Source organism: Euleptes europaea, chromosome 19, assembly GCF_029931775.1.
Source record: "Euleptes europaea isolate rEulEur1 chromosome 19, rEulEur1.hap1, whole genome shotgun sequence".
Taxonomy (NCBI): domain Eukaryota; kingdom Metazoa; phylum Chordata; class Lepidosauria; order Squamata; family Sphaerodactylidae; genus Euleptes; species Euleptes europaea.
Window position 1 is genome coordinate 20,062,816 of NC_079330.1, and position 16,926 is coordinate 20,079,741.

The 16,926-nt window shown below is 46.5% G+C and overlaps 1 protein-coding gene across 4 annotated transcripts in view; it reads right to left on the reverse strand.

Annotated features, from left to right (window-relative positions):
* Window positions 1–16,926, reverse strand: part of CUX1 (cut like homeobox 1) — a 338,228-nt gene that overhangs the window by 97,247 nt on the left and 224,055 nt on the right. For 3 of the 4 annotated variants that reach the window (XM_056865493.1, XM_056865491.1, XM_056865492.1), the window contains exons 13-16: window positions 15,492–15,540; window positions 10,866–10,965; window positions 8,983–9,654; window positions 3,345–3,410 (exon numbers count right to left, since the gene is read on the reverse strand). In XM_056865493.1, coding sequence (XP_056721471.1) covers window positions 3,345–3,410; window positions 8,983–9,654; window positions 10,866–10,965; window positions 15,492–15,540 — 887 coding nt within the window. The remainder of the gene's footprint in view (window positions 1–3,344; window positions 3,411–8,982; window positions 9,655–10,865; window positions 10,966–15,491; window positions 15,541–16,926) is intronic. The other variant, XM_056865494.1, reaches the window with a different exon arrangement.

Genomic DNA, 16,926 nt, shown 5'->3' on the forward strand with positions numbered 1-16,926 from the left:
TCAGGCAGCTTTGGTGGCCCTACCCCCACCCTGGTCAACTGCACTGTACTTACTCTCCGCTTTGGTGCACACTTAAGAGGCTGGGCTGGGGAGCAGGAGCTGTGGCGTCGTGGCAGAGTGTTTTCCTCATGTGCAGGAGGACGCAGGTTCACTCTCCAGGGAAATGGGAGTTAAGGTAGCAGGTGTCGGAAAAGCCATTAGTCTGCCCGAGACGCTGCAGAGCTGTGGTCTAGTCAGAGAAGTCTACACTTGGCTAGACGGACAGATGCTCAAATATGTTTATATGGGAGTATAAGTTGATTAGCGAGGGCTTTTTTGCATTATTTCCCCCCTTGTCTGTTCTGGCCTCATACTGCTTTGGTTTATTCCCCCGATTTCTGCACAGATTTTTATGCCTTAAGTGTTAGCGTCAGTTTTTTGGGTTACTCTTCAGGTTTCTTCTGGTTCTTTTGGAACCACTTTTACCCCGATGTTTTCTGGAAGCTGATTTTGAGGGGGCTTTTTCCTTGTAAATAATGTTTCTGTCAGTTTTCTTTGTCCCACCCACCTCCAGTCTGTAGTGTCTTCCCTTGCAGAGATATAAGGGGAAAGGCATATCTCTGCAAAGGGAAGGCGCTTAAGACTTACTTTAAAAAAATGAAAGCTGGGAAATTAAATTATCATTACAACAGTACACTGATATATTGATAGTTCAGGGCCTTAAAAAAATAAGGGGTGGTGCTCTGATGCCACCGGTAACGCCACCAACGACGACAGCACCTTCCCTTGAAAATCCTCATTATGTAAGGCACATGCAGAAGGAAATAAACTGACTCCGCAGTTGTGAAAAAGCACAGGGAGGGCCATGTGCGGAAGAACCGCTCCCCAGCCGATTCCAAAGCTTGCGGATCGACTACCAAGAAAATCAGGAGTAAGTTGAGCATGCAGAAAAGGTCTTGGATGGGTACTTTGTCTTTCTACAAGCAGGGGGCTTGCTGGAAGCGCAGAGGAGCTTGCCATACAGGGAAGGGGCATTCGGCGTTGGTGAGCCAATCTAGTCTAGCGCTGCCAGCCCCGTATTACAGCTGTACAGAGTTCTACCAATTTGGGAGGTGAGATGGGTTTGGGGAAGAAGCAGGGCAATTGCTACTGCAGCCCCCAAGATGAAAAAGAGAGAAGCTCCCAGAGGTGGTGTGTCAAGGCACCCCCCCTTTCAGGCATCACGAAGATGTGCAATATTTATCTCTGTCTATTTATGTTTTTGCCCTGACCTGGATGGCTCAGGCTAGCCTGATCTGTCAGATCTCAGAAGCTAAGCAGGGTCAGCCCTGGTAGTATTTGGATGGAAGACCACCAAGGAATACCATGGTTGCTGTGCAGAGGAAGGCACTGGCAAACCACCTCTGTTAGTCTCTTGCCATGAAAACCCCCAAAAGGGGTTGCCATAAGTCGGCTGCGACTTGACGGGACTTTACGCACACACATTTATGTTTTTATACGTTTTTATTCAAGTATTTTATATATGCTTTGTTTTAAAAAAAATTAATGTTGTAATGTTTTAATATTTGATGCTTGCCATCTTGGGGATCCTATCTTGGTGGAAAGGTGGCATAAACATCTTTTAAATAAAATTTATTTTTAAAAAATTGCTGAAGCTATTTTGGCTTTGCTTGGTTTTCTTGCAAATGGAAAGTTTTTTTTAATGAGCTTGAATTTCCTATTAAAGAAATTGAGCTAATTAAAGAAACAATCACAAAGTTGCAATTTTATGTATTCAATATTGTTTCATTAGAAGGGAGCTTTGTATTTTTTTTTTTTTTACAGAAGCAGTTCAAATATTCACTCCATCACAAAACTATCTTCTCTGATGGTTTCTATGGCATCTATCAAGAATCCCAACCCTCAGCAAGAGGCTGAACCTTCATACCACAACCTCTGAATCCTTCTACAGAGATAACATTTAAGGCAAGAATTACTTGCGAGCTGAGCAAACCCCTTTGGGCTTTTTTCCTGGCTCCTCACGTTCAGTGCTGTCAATCGATAACAGCGCTTAGATAACAGTGCTTTCAACATTCAAAGTCCTTCAACATACGATGTTGTGCTAATCTGTACAACAGCCCTGCAAAGCAGGCCAGAACTACTACCACCCATTTGGGGGAAATAGAAGGACTTAGCCTGAGACAGAATGGCTTCCTTAAGGCCATGGAGTGACTTTGTGGCACAGAGAAGATTATTTAGCGATGGAAGAGACCACCAGTTGCTTCACAATCTACATGTCGTTTAGTTATGATCATGGTAGAAGAAACCCTGCTTGCATCACACAGGTCTCCTGAGGAGTGTATGCATTAATGTGATACAGGAGTCTCTTTTTACGGATCTGCTTGTACCAAAATTATTTATTGTTGTCAAGAGTGAGACCCCCAGGATGAAGCCCCATAGTGATGGTTTCTGTGGCTATAAGCTACTTAAGAAGAGTCAACATAGTGTAGTAAACAGAGTTTTGGACTTGGACCAGAGAGACCCGGGTTCAAATCTCTGTTCAGCCAAGAAGCTTGCTGGGTGAGGTCTGGCCAGTCACTCACTCTCTCAACCAAACCGACCTGACGAGAATTGTTGTGTGGGCCACATAGGACCTGAAGGATAGATGGGATACCAGTATGATCAAGATTAATGAGAATAATTTCTAATTCTGTCTAGGTAAGGTAGAAATTTCCACTCAAAGGAGTTAGGTTAGTATAGCAGTAGAATGACAGAGATGGGGAAAGACCTAGAGCTCTTGCTGTTAAAACCCATGGTTTGTTTTATACTTACTGGTCCGGTGCAGACCCAATGCTGGCTCCTGGAAAACCACGGTTTGCAAACCAGGACCCAGACATGAGAAAGCACGCTTCTCTCCCTTTCCAGCGCAAACTTCTTCCACCGTTGCTTTATTTGACTCATCCACGGGTTCAGCGCTGCACACGCTCTGAGGTCACCACAGTTAACGCAGCGACTATTGGAGCCGGGTTTGGAAAACCCTGGTTGGCATCAACCGCAGTTAGCATCTGTGCACGCGTAACACTGAAACCATGGCTAACACAAACAAGGGGCAGGAGGGATGAACTTGCGCGACAGAAGAGGGAGAGAAAAGGGTGGCTTCTCAAGACTGGCTCCTGATTAGCAAACAGCTCTGGCAGAGAGCCGGCATTACGCGTGCACGGGGCCGCTGTCTGTTTTTCCTTCAGATTCCAGGCCAGAATCAAACTGCAACCCTTTTATACGTGTCCGGATTTTAAAAATAAAAATAAAATACAGATGACACACAGCTAAGCACACGCCACTGCCCAGAGATCGACTGCAAAGAGAAACACCTGCCTGTGACGTACCTTCCGACCCATTTCTTCGTTTCGGTACTTCCTGAAATAGCCTGTTCAGGTTCTGGCCTGGATTCTCTGTTGAAAAACAAGTTGGGTAAGAACAAAACAATCAGGGGGTGATGGTTCTGACAACCGTGGGCCGCAAGACAGCACAAAACTGGTCTGGCCCTAGCTGGGGAGAGTCGGGGGGGGTAAAAATCGAGCGCCGGGGGGGGTCAACTTTCCCAGCCCAGCCAGAGAGGCTGGGGACCTTTGGAAAGGAAGCAAGGCAGGCTGGTTTGTTAATAAAGATTACAGCTACGCTCAAGAAAGGAGATTAGTCAGATATAAATACACGTCTCAAAAGGTATAAAAAATTGGAGATGGGTCAGTAATCCTTGCAAGAGCTATCAGACAAACGGAGGGCAGCACGATATACAAGCTACTCCGTCTCTCAGTTGCAAATATGGGATTTCCAGGCAAGAGGTGCCCTCCAAGAGGTCACAAGTTTTTAGGATCAGATAGGTTTTACCCCCTCACCTTTTTTCTTAAGACAGATTTTTCACTTCTCTTACCAACGAAGACACAAAAAAAATCCATTTCAGGGGACAACCTCTCCAAGCTACCACTGCGCAAAGTATAAGAAAAGCTGCTTTCAGAGGAACCAACCCAACTGGTGAAAATGTTGGCCTTTTACACATGGCTGTTTCCTCACGGTCACCCTGCCGATTACTTTGGGGCTTTGCATTGATAATGCCTGCATTTTTCTGACCGTCAGAGGTCGCCTCGCTCTCTCTGCGCATTTCCGCACATTTTGCCCATGTTTTTCTGGATTCATGTTTAGCCAGGATTCAGAAAACGTGGGGGAAATGCACAGAAACGTGCGAAGAGAGCGAGGCGACTTCTGACGGTTGGCAAATGCAAGCATAATCAAAGCAAGGCCCCGGACTAGTCGGTGGGGTGACAGCGAGGAAACAGCCGTGCATAAATGGCCTTTGCGTCCAGCTTTCCAGAGCTAATTCCCATTTCTCTCCAAACAGGGTTTCGATAGTACTCTGTAACACATATGCTTCCCTGCTGATGCTCCATAAGAGTGTGCCCGGACTAGCGGACGACACAAAAACTATAACTAACCATGTTGCATACGGAAAAAAAGGGGGGGGGGAACAGTTGTGGGAAGAATGATAAAACATCCCGGTCTCTTATTCTGGGCTTCGTGTCAGTCATTTAGTTATCCAAGATTAGGCTAAAATGTTGGAGGATTTCTGATGGAGGTTCCAAAACAAGTTACTAAATCAAACGGACAGTGCAGAACTCAGTAAAGCGATTACAATTTAAAATCAACTTAGGCATTATATGAGAGCCAGCGTGGTGTAGTGTTAAAGCGTTGGACTAGGATTCTGGGAAACCCAGGTTCGAATCCCCACTCTGCCACAGAAACTTGCTGGGTGACCTTGGGCCAGTCACACATTCTCAGCCTTGACCCTGGCAAGTAATTGGATGGGAGACCTCTTGGGAATACCAGAGGTAGGCAATAGCAAAGCACCTCTCAATATCTCTTGGCTTGAAAACCCCACTGGGGGTCGCCATAAGGCAGATGTGACTTGATGGCAAAAAAAAAAAAAGTCATTATACACAGGAGAGGACTTCTTAAAACTGCAAATGGCCAGGGGGGTTGCATACTTTGTATACCCCAAGACACAGCTAAGGCCTTTTATGCATGGCTATTTCCTTCGCCGTCTCCCCTCTGTCACCCCTTTGGGTCTTTATTTTGATTATGTATGCCGTTTCCGTCAGAGGTCACCTCGCTCTCCCCATGTGTTTTGCCCGTGATTTCAGGGACCTGTTATATCACAAATTTGAAAACATGGGCAAAACGCGCAGAAATGCAGGGGGAGAGCAAGACGACCCCTGACGGTCAGAAACGGCATGCATAATCAAAACAAAGACCCAAAGTTGTCCGAGGGGTAAATGCGAGGGAAACAGCCGTGCATAAAAGGCCTAAGAAGGGAAACCTGGATTTTTATTCCCAGACTTCAACGAGAGAAGGTTTATCTTCTTGCCCTGCTGATGACCCCTTTACTACCTTGCCTGCATGCAAAGGTCTGTCCCTGTGCATGATCTGAAGGCACAGGATGTGCGGCCACCTTGCTGAAGCTCAGCAGGTCTCCGTCTGCTCACTGACTGTAACAGGAACCCCCAGGGAGGCTGCCTTTATGATAACATAAAAAAGAATAAAAACATGAGAGCGGGCGGACTGCACAGGGAGTTACCCACCGGGTAGTCCTTAGTTCAAATCTCGCCTCTGCCATGATCTTACCAGGTGACCTTAGGCAAGTCGCAATCCCTCTAGCCTCAGCCCCTGGGATCGTTGCCCTCACAACAGAACAATGCATACAAAGTGCTCTGAACATCCCTAAGAGGCCACTACAAATGCTTTGTTAAAAATACATTCATTGTTGCGATACAGAACGGGTGAGGGATAACATTGAAATGGGGGAATCACTCATCACCCCCTCGTCCCCTGGCTCAGCTGCCACAGAACCCCTTGGCGAGGAGCCAAGTTCTTGTTTCCATTGGTGCCCTTGCAAACAAACCAGGATTAAGGATGAGGAAGGGAAGGGGGTAGAGGGCAGCGCTCCGCCCCAACCGGACTGACAGACTCAGCTTCTACTGAACAAAAAAACTAGGATGGTTTGGCATTTTAATTCCCACAGCTGTTTTCCTATCCAGAGTCCTGAAACTGAGGTCCAGTTCTCAATTTCATTCTATTCCGTACGAAACACAGACCTTGGTAAGTTTTCCCACGGGTATGCACCTCCCCCCCCTCTGCCTGGAATTGGGGGCTTTCATCAGTAAATCCCCTTTTTTTGGCTAAAATATTGTCGAATCCGACCCGCTGCACCCATGTGCTTGCACGCAACCCAAGACGGGAAATGAATGGCGTTGAAGAGGGTTTCCCAAGGGAGGGAAAAAATTGACCCAAGGCAGAGTGCTTAGCTTCTGCCATGAGAAGCTGCAAGTGCAGCATAAATCAAGAAAAGTACAGTTTGAGTATCCCTTATCCAGACTGCTTGGGACCATAAGTGGTCCGTATTTCAGAATGTTTTGCATATACTTAATGAGATACCTTGAGGATGGGACCCAAATTTAAACACAAAATTCACTTATGTTTTATATATACTTTACACAGATAGCCTGAATGTAATTTTAAACCATATTTTTAATAATTTTGTGTACATTGAGCCATCAATGGCACTGCTGAGGGCCTGTGAGTAGCCTGCATGCCGGCTCAAAAGGTCTGGTTTTTGGATCAGTCCGGATATCGGCTGTCCGGATAAGAGATACTCAACTTGTATGAAGTACAAGGGCAAGGACAACCACAAGGAAAAGGAACAGCAGGTGGTTTCGACCGGGGGGGGGGGGGAATTTGCTTCCCTAGAATGAGATACAACCTTCCGCCTTGAGCAAAACTACTGAGGCAGAGCTCAATGGGAGACAGCAGGGGTCATCTGCGCCCCCTCCTTGTGCTATTAATAACGGGAGAGCACAAGGAAACCCCTCCCCGTTGAGGCATGGCCATGGCTTACTGACGGAGCACACAGCTGGCATGCAGAAAATCCAAGGGCTTAATCCCAAGTATCTCCAGAGAAGGATTTCAAAGTGGCAGGTGTCGGGAAAGCCCCTTTGCCTAAGACTGGAGAGTTACTACGGGTCAGAGTAGATTGCACTGTCCTACACGGGTTATCTTGACTCAGCATAGGGCAACTTTGTCTCTATAGGTAGAGCCTGTGGCTTTCATGGTGTAGGTCCCAGGTTCAATCCCTGGCATCTCCAGCCAAACATTCTTGGGTAGCAGCTGCTGGGAAAGTCCCTTTTTCTCTGCCCAAGACCTTGGAGAACCCACTGCCCAGCAATATTGACCGAGAAGGCCTGCGGCCAGCCTAGGACGGCTTTATATGGTCCGATAGAGAACCAGTTGTTAGAAGAGGGCCAGGGGCTGGATCCGACCAGCTTTTCTGCTCGTGAAAAGGAAAGAAGGGCTGACCAAAAATGCTACGCTGAGAATCACAGGACACGCATTACAACAGCCGCGGGAGACGGAGGCTGTACTACGGAAGGGAAGTCGGTGCGGTTGAGTGAAAAGGCTGGCCAGTTCCAACTCAGAGTCCTCGGGGAAAAAGAAGAACACTTCGCGAGAAGCACCCATTATGCTCTGCCAGACGTTAACAGGAACGCCGGGGGGGGGGGGGAGTGGTGGCAACTCTGTCTTTCTTGCAATAACTCGTTCTGCCCTGTCGGCAACGGAACCTGTTTCTCATGGGAGCGTGTAAAAGGAATGCTTGGCAAAGATGGGATGTTTATTTCAATGGCTCTTACACGGACCATCTCACCCATCTCCATACTGCCCGGCCTCCTCTACGAGCGTGTGCCAGCCCTTCTGTTAATGGAGATCAATGGGATCACCGTCTCTCCCCCCCTGAGTTTTTCTTTATGCTTCGGCAAAGTACATTATATAACCCCTGTTGTTCTTGCTTTCTATTGATCTGCCTGGCCCTTAAGCAGAGATGAGAGTTGAATACAGCAAGCAGATTAATCCCTTTTGCTTGCGTTCGCGGGGTGGGTAATTATGAACCTGCCTTGGGGAGGGGTCATAGTGACAAAGCTCGATGACTCTGGTTTTGTCTACGGGATGTTGCAGGAAGGGGGTCGGGACCATGCAATTCCCAAGGGTCAGTCAGATGATAACAGGGCATGATGATTTCAAAGGCCTGCTCCTCACTTGGGTCCATTTGATGTGTATTGGGATTAATGAGAGGTGAGGGAGAAGCAGATATCGTTCTTCCTCCTCCTCAGAATGGCCGTACAATGAAAGCAGGCCACGTGGGGGAGAAGAACCACGAGGACTATTCAGTAAAAACACATTTCACACCAGCTCAGAACAGCTAGTTACACACCTCTGAAAGGATATTTCTTAAAAACATGATTTCCTGCGGTCAAATGAATAGGGCAGGGGTGTTGAACGAGGGCCGGATATGACATAAATGTTACTTGGTTGGGCCGGGCCATGCCTCACCAGTCCAGATTGAGAGTGGGGGAGGGCTGCCTCGGCTGGCTGCATAAGAGCTCTCAAGGGGCCGAATCTGACCCTTGAGCCTTATGTTTGACACCCCTGGAATAGGGGCTACCGCAAGACCTTCGAATGCCTAGGGTGGAAGTTCCACCCGTCTTATTAATTAACAAGGGACGGAATTCCCTGGGAGAGTCTCCTGCATCAGTCCCATTGAAGCAAACAGGAGGCACGCAAGTGTGCGAGTATACCAAGTACGATTTATGCAAAGCAAATCATATGTGGGATACACAGTGGTGGCTTTGCCAGAAGTCAAGGGAAGCACCACCTCCTGATGGTTTCAATAAGACTGCTGCTGGAGACTGTCCCCGTGTCTTGCACCGTCTTGACAGTCTTCCACTCTGCTGCTTTGCCTTGAATTATGGCAAATCCACCTGTTTGTATCCCATGTACAATTTGTCTTTAACTATTTAAGTGTAAGGTGAAAACCACCTGGACAGGCTTTGGCGGCTCAACCCGACAAGCCGTCTGATTAGGTTCCATCATCTACCGAGAACATACACTGAAGGAAAGGTTGGCGGCTAATGCCTCACTCACCTCTTTGCCTGCCCTGGATGCTCCGCAACGCCAAGATGTTCTGCTCGTCCGAGAGGAACTGCTTCATTTTATGAAACGGCTCCTTGCCTCGCACCGTCAACTTATTCCATGGTTTTGGCCGAGCCAGGATCTCGCTCACGGACCCTTGCGAAAGCCCCAAAACATAATGTCCAAATATCCGCTGTCCAATATTGTGCTTGATCAACTGCTCTTTGACCTGACGTGCAATTTCAGCTGTGTCGATTTCCTCGCCTTCGGAGGCACTGCCGGTGCTTTCCGATTGGCTGGGTGATGGGGCCATGCCGTTGACGTCCGGGCTTTGTTGCAAAGGACTTTGGGAAGATATGGAGTTTGTGCTGTAGGGACCTGCTGAAAAAATCATGCTTGTGCTTCCTGCTTCCTGCATTGCCTTGGAGTAGAAGGACTGCATAAGCTGGCGCTGGAGGAGAGAGTTTAGTGCAAATTTTCCTGTAGAAGCCAGGGGTAAGCCGGAGCTTGCCAAAGACGAGCTGAAAAAGTCTTGACTTAAACCCGTTGGTGAGAACTGGTGAGTACCATTAGTATTGGAAGCCTGCTCCCCTGCGTTGCGGGGCAACTGAGAAGGAGGGGAGGCTGGCAAAGTTGCAGGACGCTGACTCTCAGGCTGGTCTTTCCCTTTTCTCCTGGCTGACCCTACAAGGAAGGTCAAACATAATGCATTATGGGGGATTAAAAAGGGAAAAAAAGACCAAGACCAAAATGCAGAGTTTGCCCCACAAAAGGGAAAAAAGAGGAGGTTGCTTTTTTTGTTGTTGTTGCTGGTTTTGTTTTGTTTTTTGTTTTTTTTGCTTTTTGCCGTTGTCGTTTTTTTGTGTTTTAAATAAGGGCCAATGAAGACGGCGGTTTGGGTTGTTAATTTTGTCTTTTAAATTTTCGTAAGCCAAACAAGGCCCCCAAGACAAATAACATGCATTTCATGTTTGCACCTTTCTTGTATGTTGCAGCCTGGAGAATCCCCCTTTTCAAACATTTAACAATAGAACAATGACATGAAGTGCAGTTATACAATGTATTGTTTTAAACTTCATTGACAAAAGGAAAAAAAAATCTCTTTGGTATTGTTCCCGCTTGACTCTCCCCCTCCCCCTCGGAAACACACACACACACACACACACACACACACACACACACACACACACACACCAACAGACCTTGGTTCAACCCAAATGCAGCAAACATTTGATAATACCGGAATAAACTTGCTTGTTTACAGAGACTATTAGCACGGAGGATGCCATGGAATAGATAAGAGGCTATTTTGGAATGTAATAACCACCTAGGTGCCCGTTTACATATTTGCCAACTGCTATGGAAACCATTATGTTAAAAAATTCAACTGGAAATTCCAATCCACTGACCCCATTCACTTAAAAAGATATATATGGGGGGGAAAGAAATGTAAGAAAACCAACGAAACCCAAATGCACCACTGGAAAAAAGGTAACAGGGACTCGTACTGACCAGTTGGCTAAGTATTTAACACACACACTTTGGACATTCACTTTAAATCTATTTTGCGAGGAAAGGGATAAAAGAAAGAAATTAGCAGCACTGCCAAGTGTCCTACAAAATGGAAGACAGAATCAAAAAATGTCAGTCACCAGAACATCCTGAAAGATTTCCATCATCCTAACCCTTGCAAATGCCACTCAGGTCTCCAGATCTTATTCTGTTATCTGTCACACAATGGGGGGTCGGGAGAGAAGAAGCAGGGAGGGAATCAAATGTGATTCAAGATCCTCGCTGTCCCGGTCATGCACTGGGGGCCTGATCGTCTTTCCTTCTCCCCAGGAACCAAAGCTTCACAACTTCCCCCTCCAAAAAACCCAATCTCATCCACTTACCACTCAAGTCACTGTTCGTGATCCGCAGCGTGGCATTCTCAGACTGCAGCAGGCGGTTTTTCTCCAGAAGCAGGACTTCCAGCGGTTTGGACGCAGCATCCTACGAGGAAAGCAGAACGAGAAGTCAGTACAGGGATGGCAGCGAGACATCGAGAAGAGCTGCTGGGCAAGCGGGGGCAAATTCAGCAAGGGGCTCGTACTGGAATTCCAGAACGTGTCATCTGGGTTACAGAGAGAATGTTACAAGTCTCCAGTCTACAGCACCTGATCACTATGGTTTCTGATGCAGACCACTTTATCGGACCGTGAGACGTATTTTTAAGTGCTCCATTAATCTTTTTTTTTTTAACACCTGTTTGTCTTTCGACACAGTGCTTATCTTGGCATATCTTCCTTGAAACACTGTTTCAGCACTAGGGAAAGAACAAATTAAATCAGCCGCGAAAGCCGACCCTTTCCCTCTTCCCTACACGTGGCTCTCAATCATCGAAACCTACCAAAAATAACAACATGTCTCGGATATGGAAATGTAGTTCCAAGTTTGGACTAAAGATGCCGGAATCCAATTTGTAACCTTTGATCTGATATGAGATTAATATGCTGTAAAGGCCAGAAGTCGCTAACTCCCCCATCCAAGCCTTCTTTGTTTTATTTAGTTCAACTGTGCAGTGAAGATGGCTAGAAGTTTAGGGTTCCTGTCACCAGTTCAACAGGGAATACAAGAAAAGATCCAGTTGCTGCATTCAGATGTCAAACAAACACCAATTTGCCTGTGATGTGAACAAGTCTGAAATCCTTGGACTCCTGCATTCCCCCGCTCTAGTCCCCATATGCACAGAAGCCCTGCTCACACATTTCAGTGAATATACGAACAATCAGTGTACACTCTATTTTTCTGTAAGTGCTTTGAGTAATTCTCACATTGCATTCAATACACGTACAGCTAAATGTGTGACTGAAGCCACGTATTTACCTAGGTACCGGTCTCCAGTTTCATTTATAAAACAAATACTTGTTGGCTCTTTCTTACAAACTGAGGTCCATTGGGCATGTATGAGCGTTCACTGGAACATATGAACAGGGCTAGAGCCAAAAAAATGGGAGGAATTTCTGGTTTAGGAAGTCTTCGATCTAACCTGATAATTTTGGGCAGTCACCCTTTTAGACTTTCTTATGGGGAGGTGCCGTGACTCAGTGACAGAGCAGCTGCTTCGCATGTAGAAGGTCCCAAGTTCAACCCCTGGCAGGTACAGGTGAAGTGAAGGACTCTACCTAAGACCTTGCGGTCAGAGAAGACCACGCTGATCTGGATAGACCAAAGGTCTGACTCAGTATAAAGTGGCTTCAAGTGTTCATGACAACTTCATTGTCATCTTCATACACAAAAGTTGAGAGAAACACCAGTTTGGGATTCGGGGTGGGGGAGGGGAGACAACAACCCTGGTACTACTCTATGTAGGCTCTACAGAGAAGTTTGGAGTCTAGGTTTTCCACTTCATGGTTCTCAGTTCTCTTAATTCTATGGAACAATCCCAGTTCTTCTTTCTCAATGCTAAATATTCATAATACTCATCAGCATCATCCCCTTTACCAATGACCTATAATGTCGCCATAAATGGATACGAAACAATTTCATATACACTCAGTAATCTTGATAAGAATCAGAGAAGGCAGTCTTACTAACCCTGCCTGGCGGGTGTGAGGAGTTAAGGCTGAGAGATGATTGGTTTGCCCGTGGCCATCCAGTGGGCTTGTGGCTGAGATTTAGAGGAGGGGCTGTGACTCAGTGGTAGAGCATCTGCTTGGCATGCATAAGGTCCCAAGTTCAATCCCCAGCATATCCAGTTAAAAAGACTAGGCAAGGTGATGTGAAAGACCTCTACCTGAAACCCTGGAGAGCCACTGCCGGTCTGAGTAGACAATACTCACTTTGATGGACCAGGGGTCTGATTCAGTATAAGGCAGCTTCCTGTGTTCATATGTTCATCAGTGACTCCCTAGATCACATACTTTGCCACAAAGCTCTTATTTAGGGATGCTCAAACACCCGCTCATGTCATGCTAGGCTCATGTCCTGTTGGGAGGGGTCCTGGTGCAGTGGCAGAGCACCTGCGTGGCATGCGGACGTTCCCAGGAGCAATCCCTAACATCTCTAGCTGGGAGAACCAGGTAGCAGGTGATGTGAAAGACCTCTGCCTGAGACCCTGGAGAGCTGCTGCCAGTCTGAGTAGGCAATACTGTCGATGGACTGATGGTCTGATTCAGTGTCAGGAAGCGTCATGTGTTCACCAGTCAAGAACAGGAACCAGATTTTTCGATATCGATTTGATACGTTGCTGCTTTGTTAGTGTTCGACAGGTTGCTTCACTGTATTCCTTCGTCGTATTACTTCCTAGCCACGCAGTACAACACAACTGACTTTTCATGCATCTGAGTTCTCATGAGGTCCGATCGAGTTCTATTACCCCCTCCCCATCTGTGCTGCATGACGGCCCACTCAGCAGGCAATTGTTTAAATAGGCAATTAGAGCACTCACAAATCACACAAACCACTTACAAATGAATGCTGCGTTTCAGCACAAACTGAACAGCTCATGTGATCAACTTGCAGTTGACTGACATCTTTGAGCACGGTACGTTCGATGGTCAAACGCATCCGTAGCAAAAATTCGCAGCATCCCAACTTTCATTACGAAACATCTTGCCTTTTCGGACTGTGTCAAGCCATCCAGTTCTATACTGTTCATTCTGCCTAGCAGTAGCTGTTCAGGGTCTCAGGAAAAGAAAGGTCTTTCCCAACATCAGCTACTCCCCTGTTTTAACTGGAAAGACCAGGGATGGGACCTTGGATCTTCAGCATGCAAAGCAGATGTTCTTCTAGGGAGACAGAGTCCTTCTTTTCATAGAATCATAGAGTTGGAAGGGGCCATACAGGCCATCTAGTCCAACCCCCCTGCTTAATGCAGGATCAGCCTAGAGCATCCCTGACAAGGGCTTTTCCAGCCTCTGCTTCAAGACTGCCAGTGAGGGGGAGCTCACTACCTCCCTAGGTAGCTGATTCCACTGTCGAACAACTCTTATTGTAAAACCTTTTCCCCTAATATACAGCAGGTACCTTTCCTCCCACAATTTAAACCCATTATTGTGAGTCCTATCCGCTGCCAACAGGAACCTATCCTCTGCTGCTCTCCTTTAAGTAGTAAAAAGGTAAAGTCCCCTGTGCAAGCACCAGGTCATTCCTGACCCATGGGGTGACGTCACATCCCGACATTTACTAGGCAGACTTTGTTTTACGGGGTGGTTTGCCAGTGTCTTCCCCAGTTGTCTTCCCTTTACCACCAGCAAGCTGGGTACTCATTTTTCCGACCTCGGAAGGATGGAAGGCTGAGTCAACCTTGAGCCGGCTACCTGAAATCAACTTCCGTTGGGATCAAACTCAGGTCGTGAGCAGAGCCTGGGCTGCAGTACTGCCACTTACCACTCTGAGCCACGGGGCTCCTTCTCTAAGTGACAGCCTTTCAAATATTTAAAAAGAGCGATCATGTCCCCCCATGATTTATCTTACCATCAAAGCAGAGAGATCATTTTCATTTCTGCTGAAACTGATGGACTCTCTGTCCTGACTTGCCCCAAGAGTGCACAGGTGAGTCCCCGGCTGAATGGGGGAAGTGAACCCAGCTCTGCCAAGCCCAACTCTGCCAAAGCAGCCAACATAATGCAGTGGTCAGAGCGTCGGACGGGGACTCCTACTCTGCCCTGGAAGCTTGCTGGGCGACCCTGGGCCAGTCACACAGCCACAACCTAGCCTGCCTCACAGGGTTGTTGTGAGGATAAAATGGAGGAGTGAAGAATGATGATGACAAAGGAGGGGAGTTGATTTTTTACTCCCCCACATTTTCTCAACCTTGAAGGAGTCTCAAAGTGGCTTATCGCCTTCCCTTCTCCCTCCCCCCAACAGATACCTTGTGAGGCAGGTGGGGTTGAGAGCATTCTGAGAGAGCTGTGTCTGGCCCAAGGTCCCCCAGCAGGCTTTGTGTGGAGGAGCGGGGAATCAAACCCAGTTCTCCAGATTAGAGTCCGCCTCTCTTAACCAATATGCAACGCTGGCTCTAATGTAAAACCACCTTGGGTCTCCACTGGGGTGAAAGAAGAGCATACAGGAAGCAAAATAAAAACAAGCACTTCCCCTCTGCTCTAATCAAGCTAATCCCAATATGCATGGCACCTTTGTGTCCTTTGCAAGCTTTCTTTCCCACACCCCTCCCACCTCCTGACTGGGATAAAAAATTTGTGTCTGACAAGGGAGCTTTGATTCTCGAAAGCTCACACCTTGAAACTCTTGCTGGTCTCTAAGATGCTCCTGGGCTCGAATCTAACTGTTCTACTGCCGACCAACACGGCCACCCTCCTGAAATTATCCCCGATCCCAGAAAGCCACAAAAACTCTTATAACATTTCTGTGCTCCAGCAGCTTCTGAACACCGGCACTTTAAACCGTAATGCCAGCATGCTACCGGAGAAGATGAAAAGTTATATGAGAGCCCCCCAGCTAAGCCCGGTCCCAAGCGCGTTCAAAACCTCCCTCGGCTTGGCTCCCTCCCCCCAAATCCACAGGAAATCCATTACCTGGGCACTGGAGCCATCAGACGGTGCAAACTCCATGGACTTCAAGATGCTGCGAAGTGGAAGGAGGAAGAGTTATTTTCCGCTCCATCCCTTCAAGAACAGCCTCGCTAATGAGCATTAGCATTGTAATTTTCGGCTCTCCAGGAACACCCTAAGTGCTAACTTCAACAACTTTTCTTTGCAGCAGTATAATCTGATAATGAATATAGAATAACCATTTGCACTAGTTAGCAGACGGGAACATTTTCTCAAGCGTCCCTCTAAATCACTGAGCGCGAAGGTCCCACCAGGCTCATTTGGAGCATAAATTTAAAGGTTAATAAGGATATAACATTTTAAACTGTCAGAAACAATATAAATTTATGTGCAATGCTTGAAGGGAAGGGAGGGGGGGGAAACAGTTATAACAATGCAGCAAAAACAAATAAAAACAAAAATAACAGGGAAATAGCCGTCATGGTTAGAATGCTGCCATGAAATATGGAATATAAATACATGCGAAGTAGATCAACTCGCACATCAAGGAAAATATGCACAAATTATCTCCGTGACCTGATGCACGCGGCAGGTTTTTTAAAAAATATATTAAAAGGAGCAGTAGCTATTTCTCATTTTAATAATCTTCTGCTCTCTGGTGACAGGGGCAAAGTATTGCTTAATATTTCTTAAGCTCTACAAAGTTCCTGGAGAAATTATACATACATATTAAGATGTAATTTTGCACTTCAGTCTCCCTGTCCTGATTAAGAGACTCTGCAAATGAGACCTGACTGGCCCGGTCGGACTGACTCCTGGGTAGGTCTAACCCTTGTGGCTAGGCTGGTAAGAGTTTGATGTAGGGTTGCCAACCTCCAGGTGGTAAAGAAAGAGAAGACCTTGTGCTAAAGTAGAAATTTGGCAAACAAACCATAGCACCATGGCTAAAGAAATACACTTCATGAACTATATCATAAATCAACTCTATAACGTTTCTAAGCAAAAAACTTTTTTTGGTTTTTATGCCAATTGCATGTCAATTTTGATACAAGCAGAATCTGTATGAAAACAAATAAGAGAATCCCCAAGTCGAGGGTTCTGCATATGCAAAAGTTACGGCCACATATTTCAGATTTTGCAGTGCGATAATAACTAATAATAGCAGATATTACAGATGGCAGTATACGACTTTATAAACTGAACATACAGCGCTTACACAAAAATAAAGCGAGTGGCTTTATTTCTGCAGAACCCTCGATTTGGGGATTCTCTTATTTGTTTTCATACAGATTCTGCTTGTATAGAAACTGACATGCAATTGGCATAAAAACAGTTTTGCTTAGAAATGTTATAGAGCTGGTTTATGATATAGTTCATTAAGTATACGTCTTTAGCCACAGTGCTACGGTTTGTTTGCCAAACCTCCAGGTGGTGGCTGGAGATCTCCCACTATTACAAA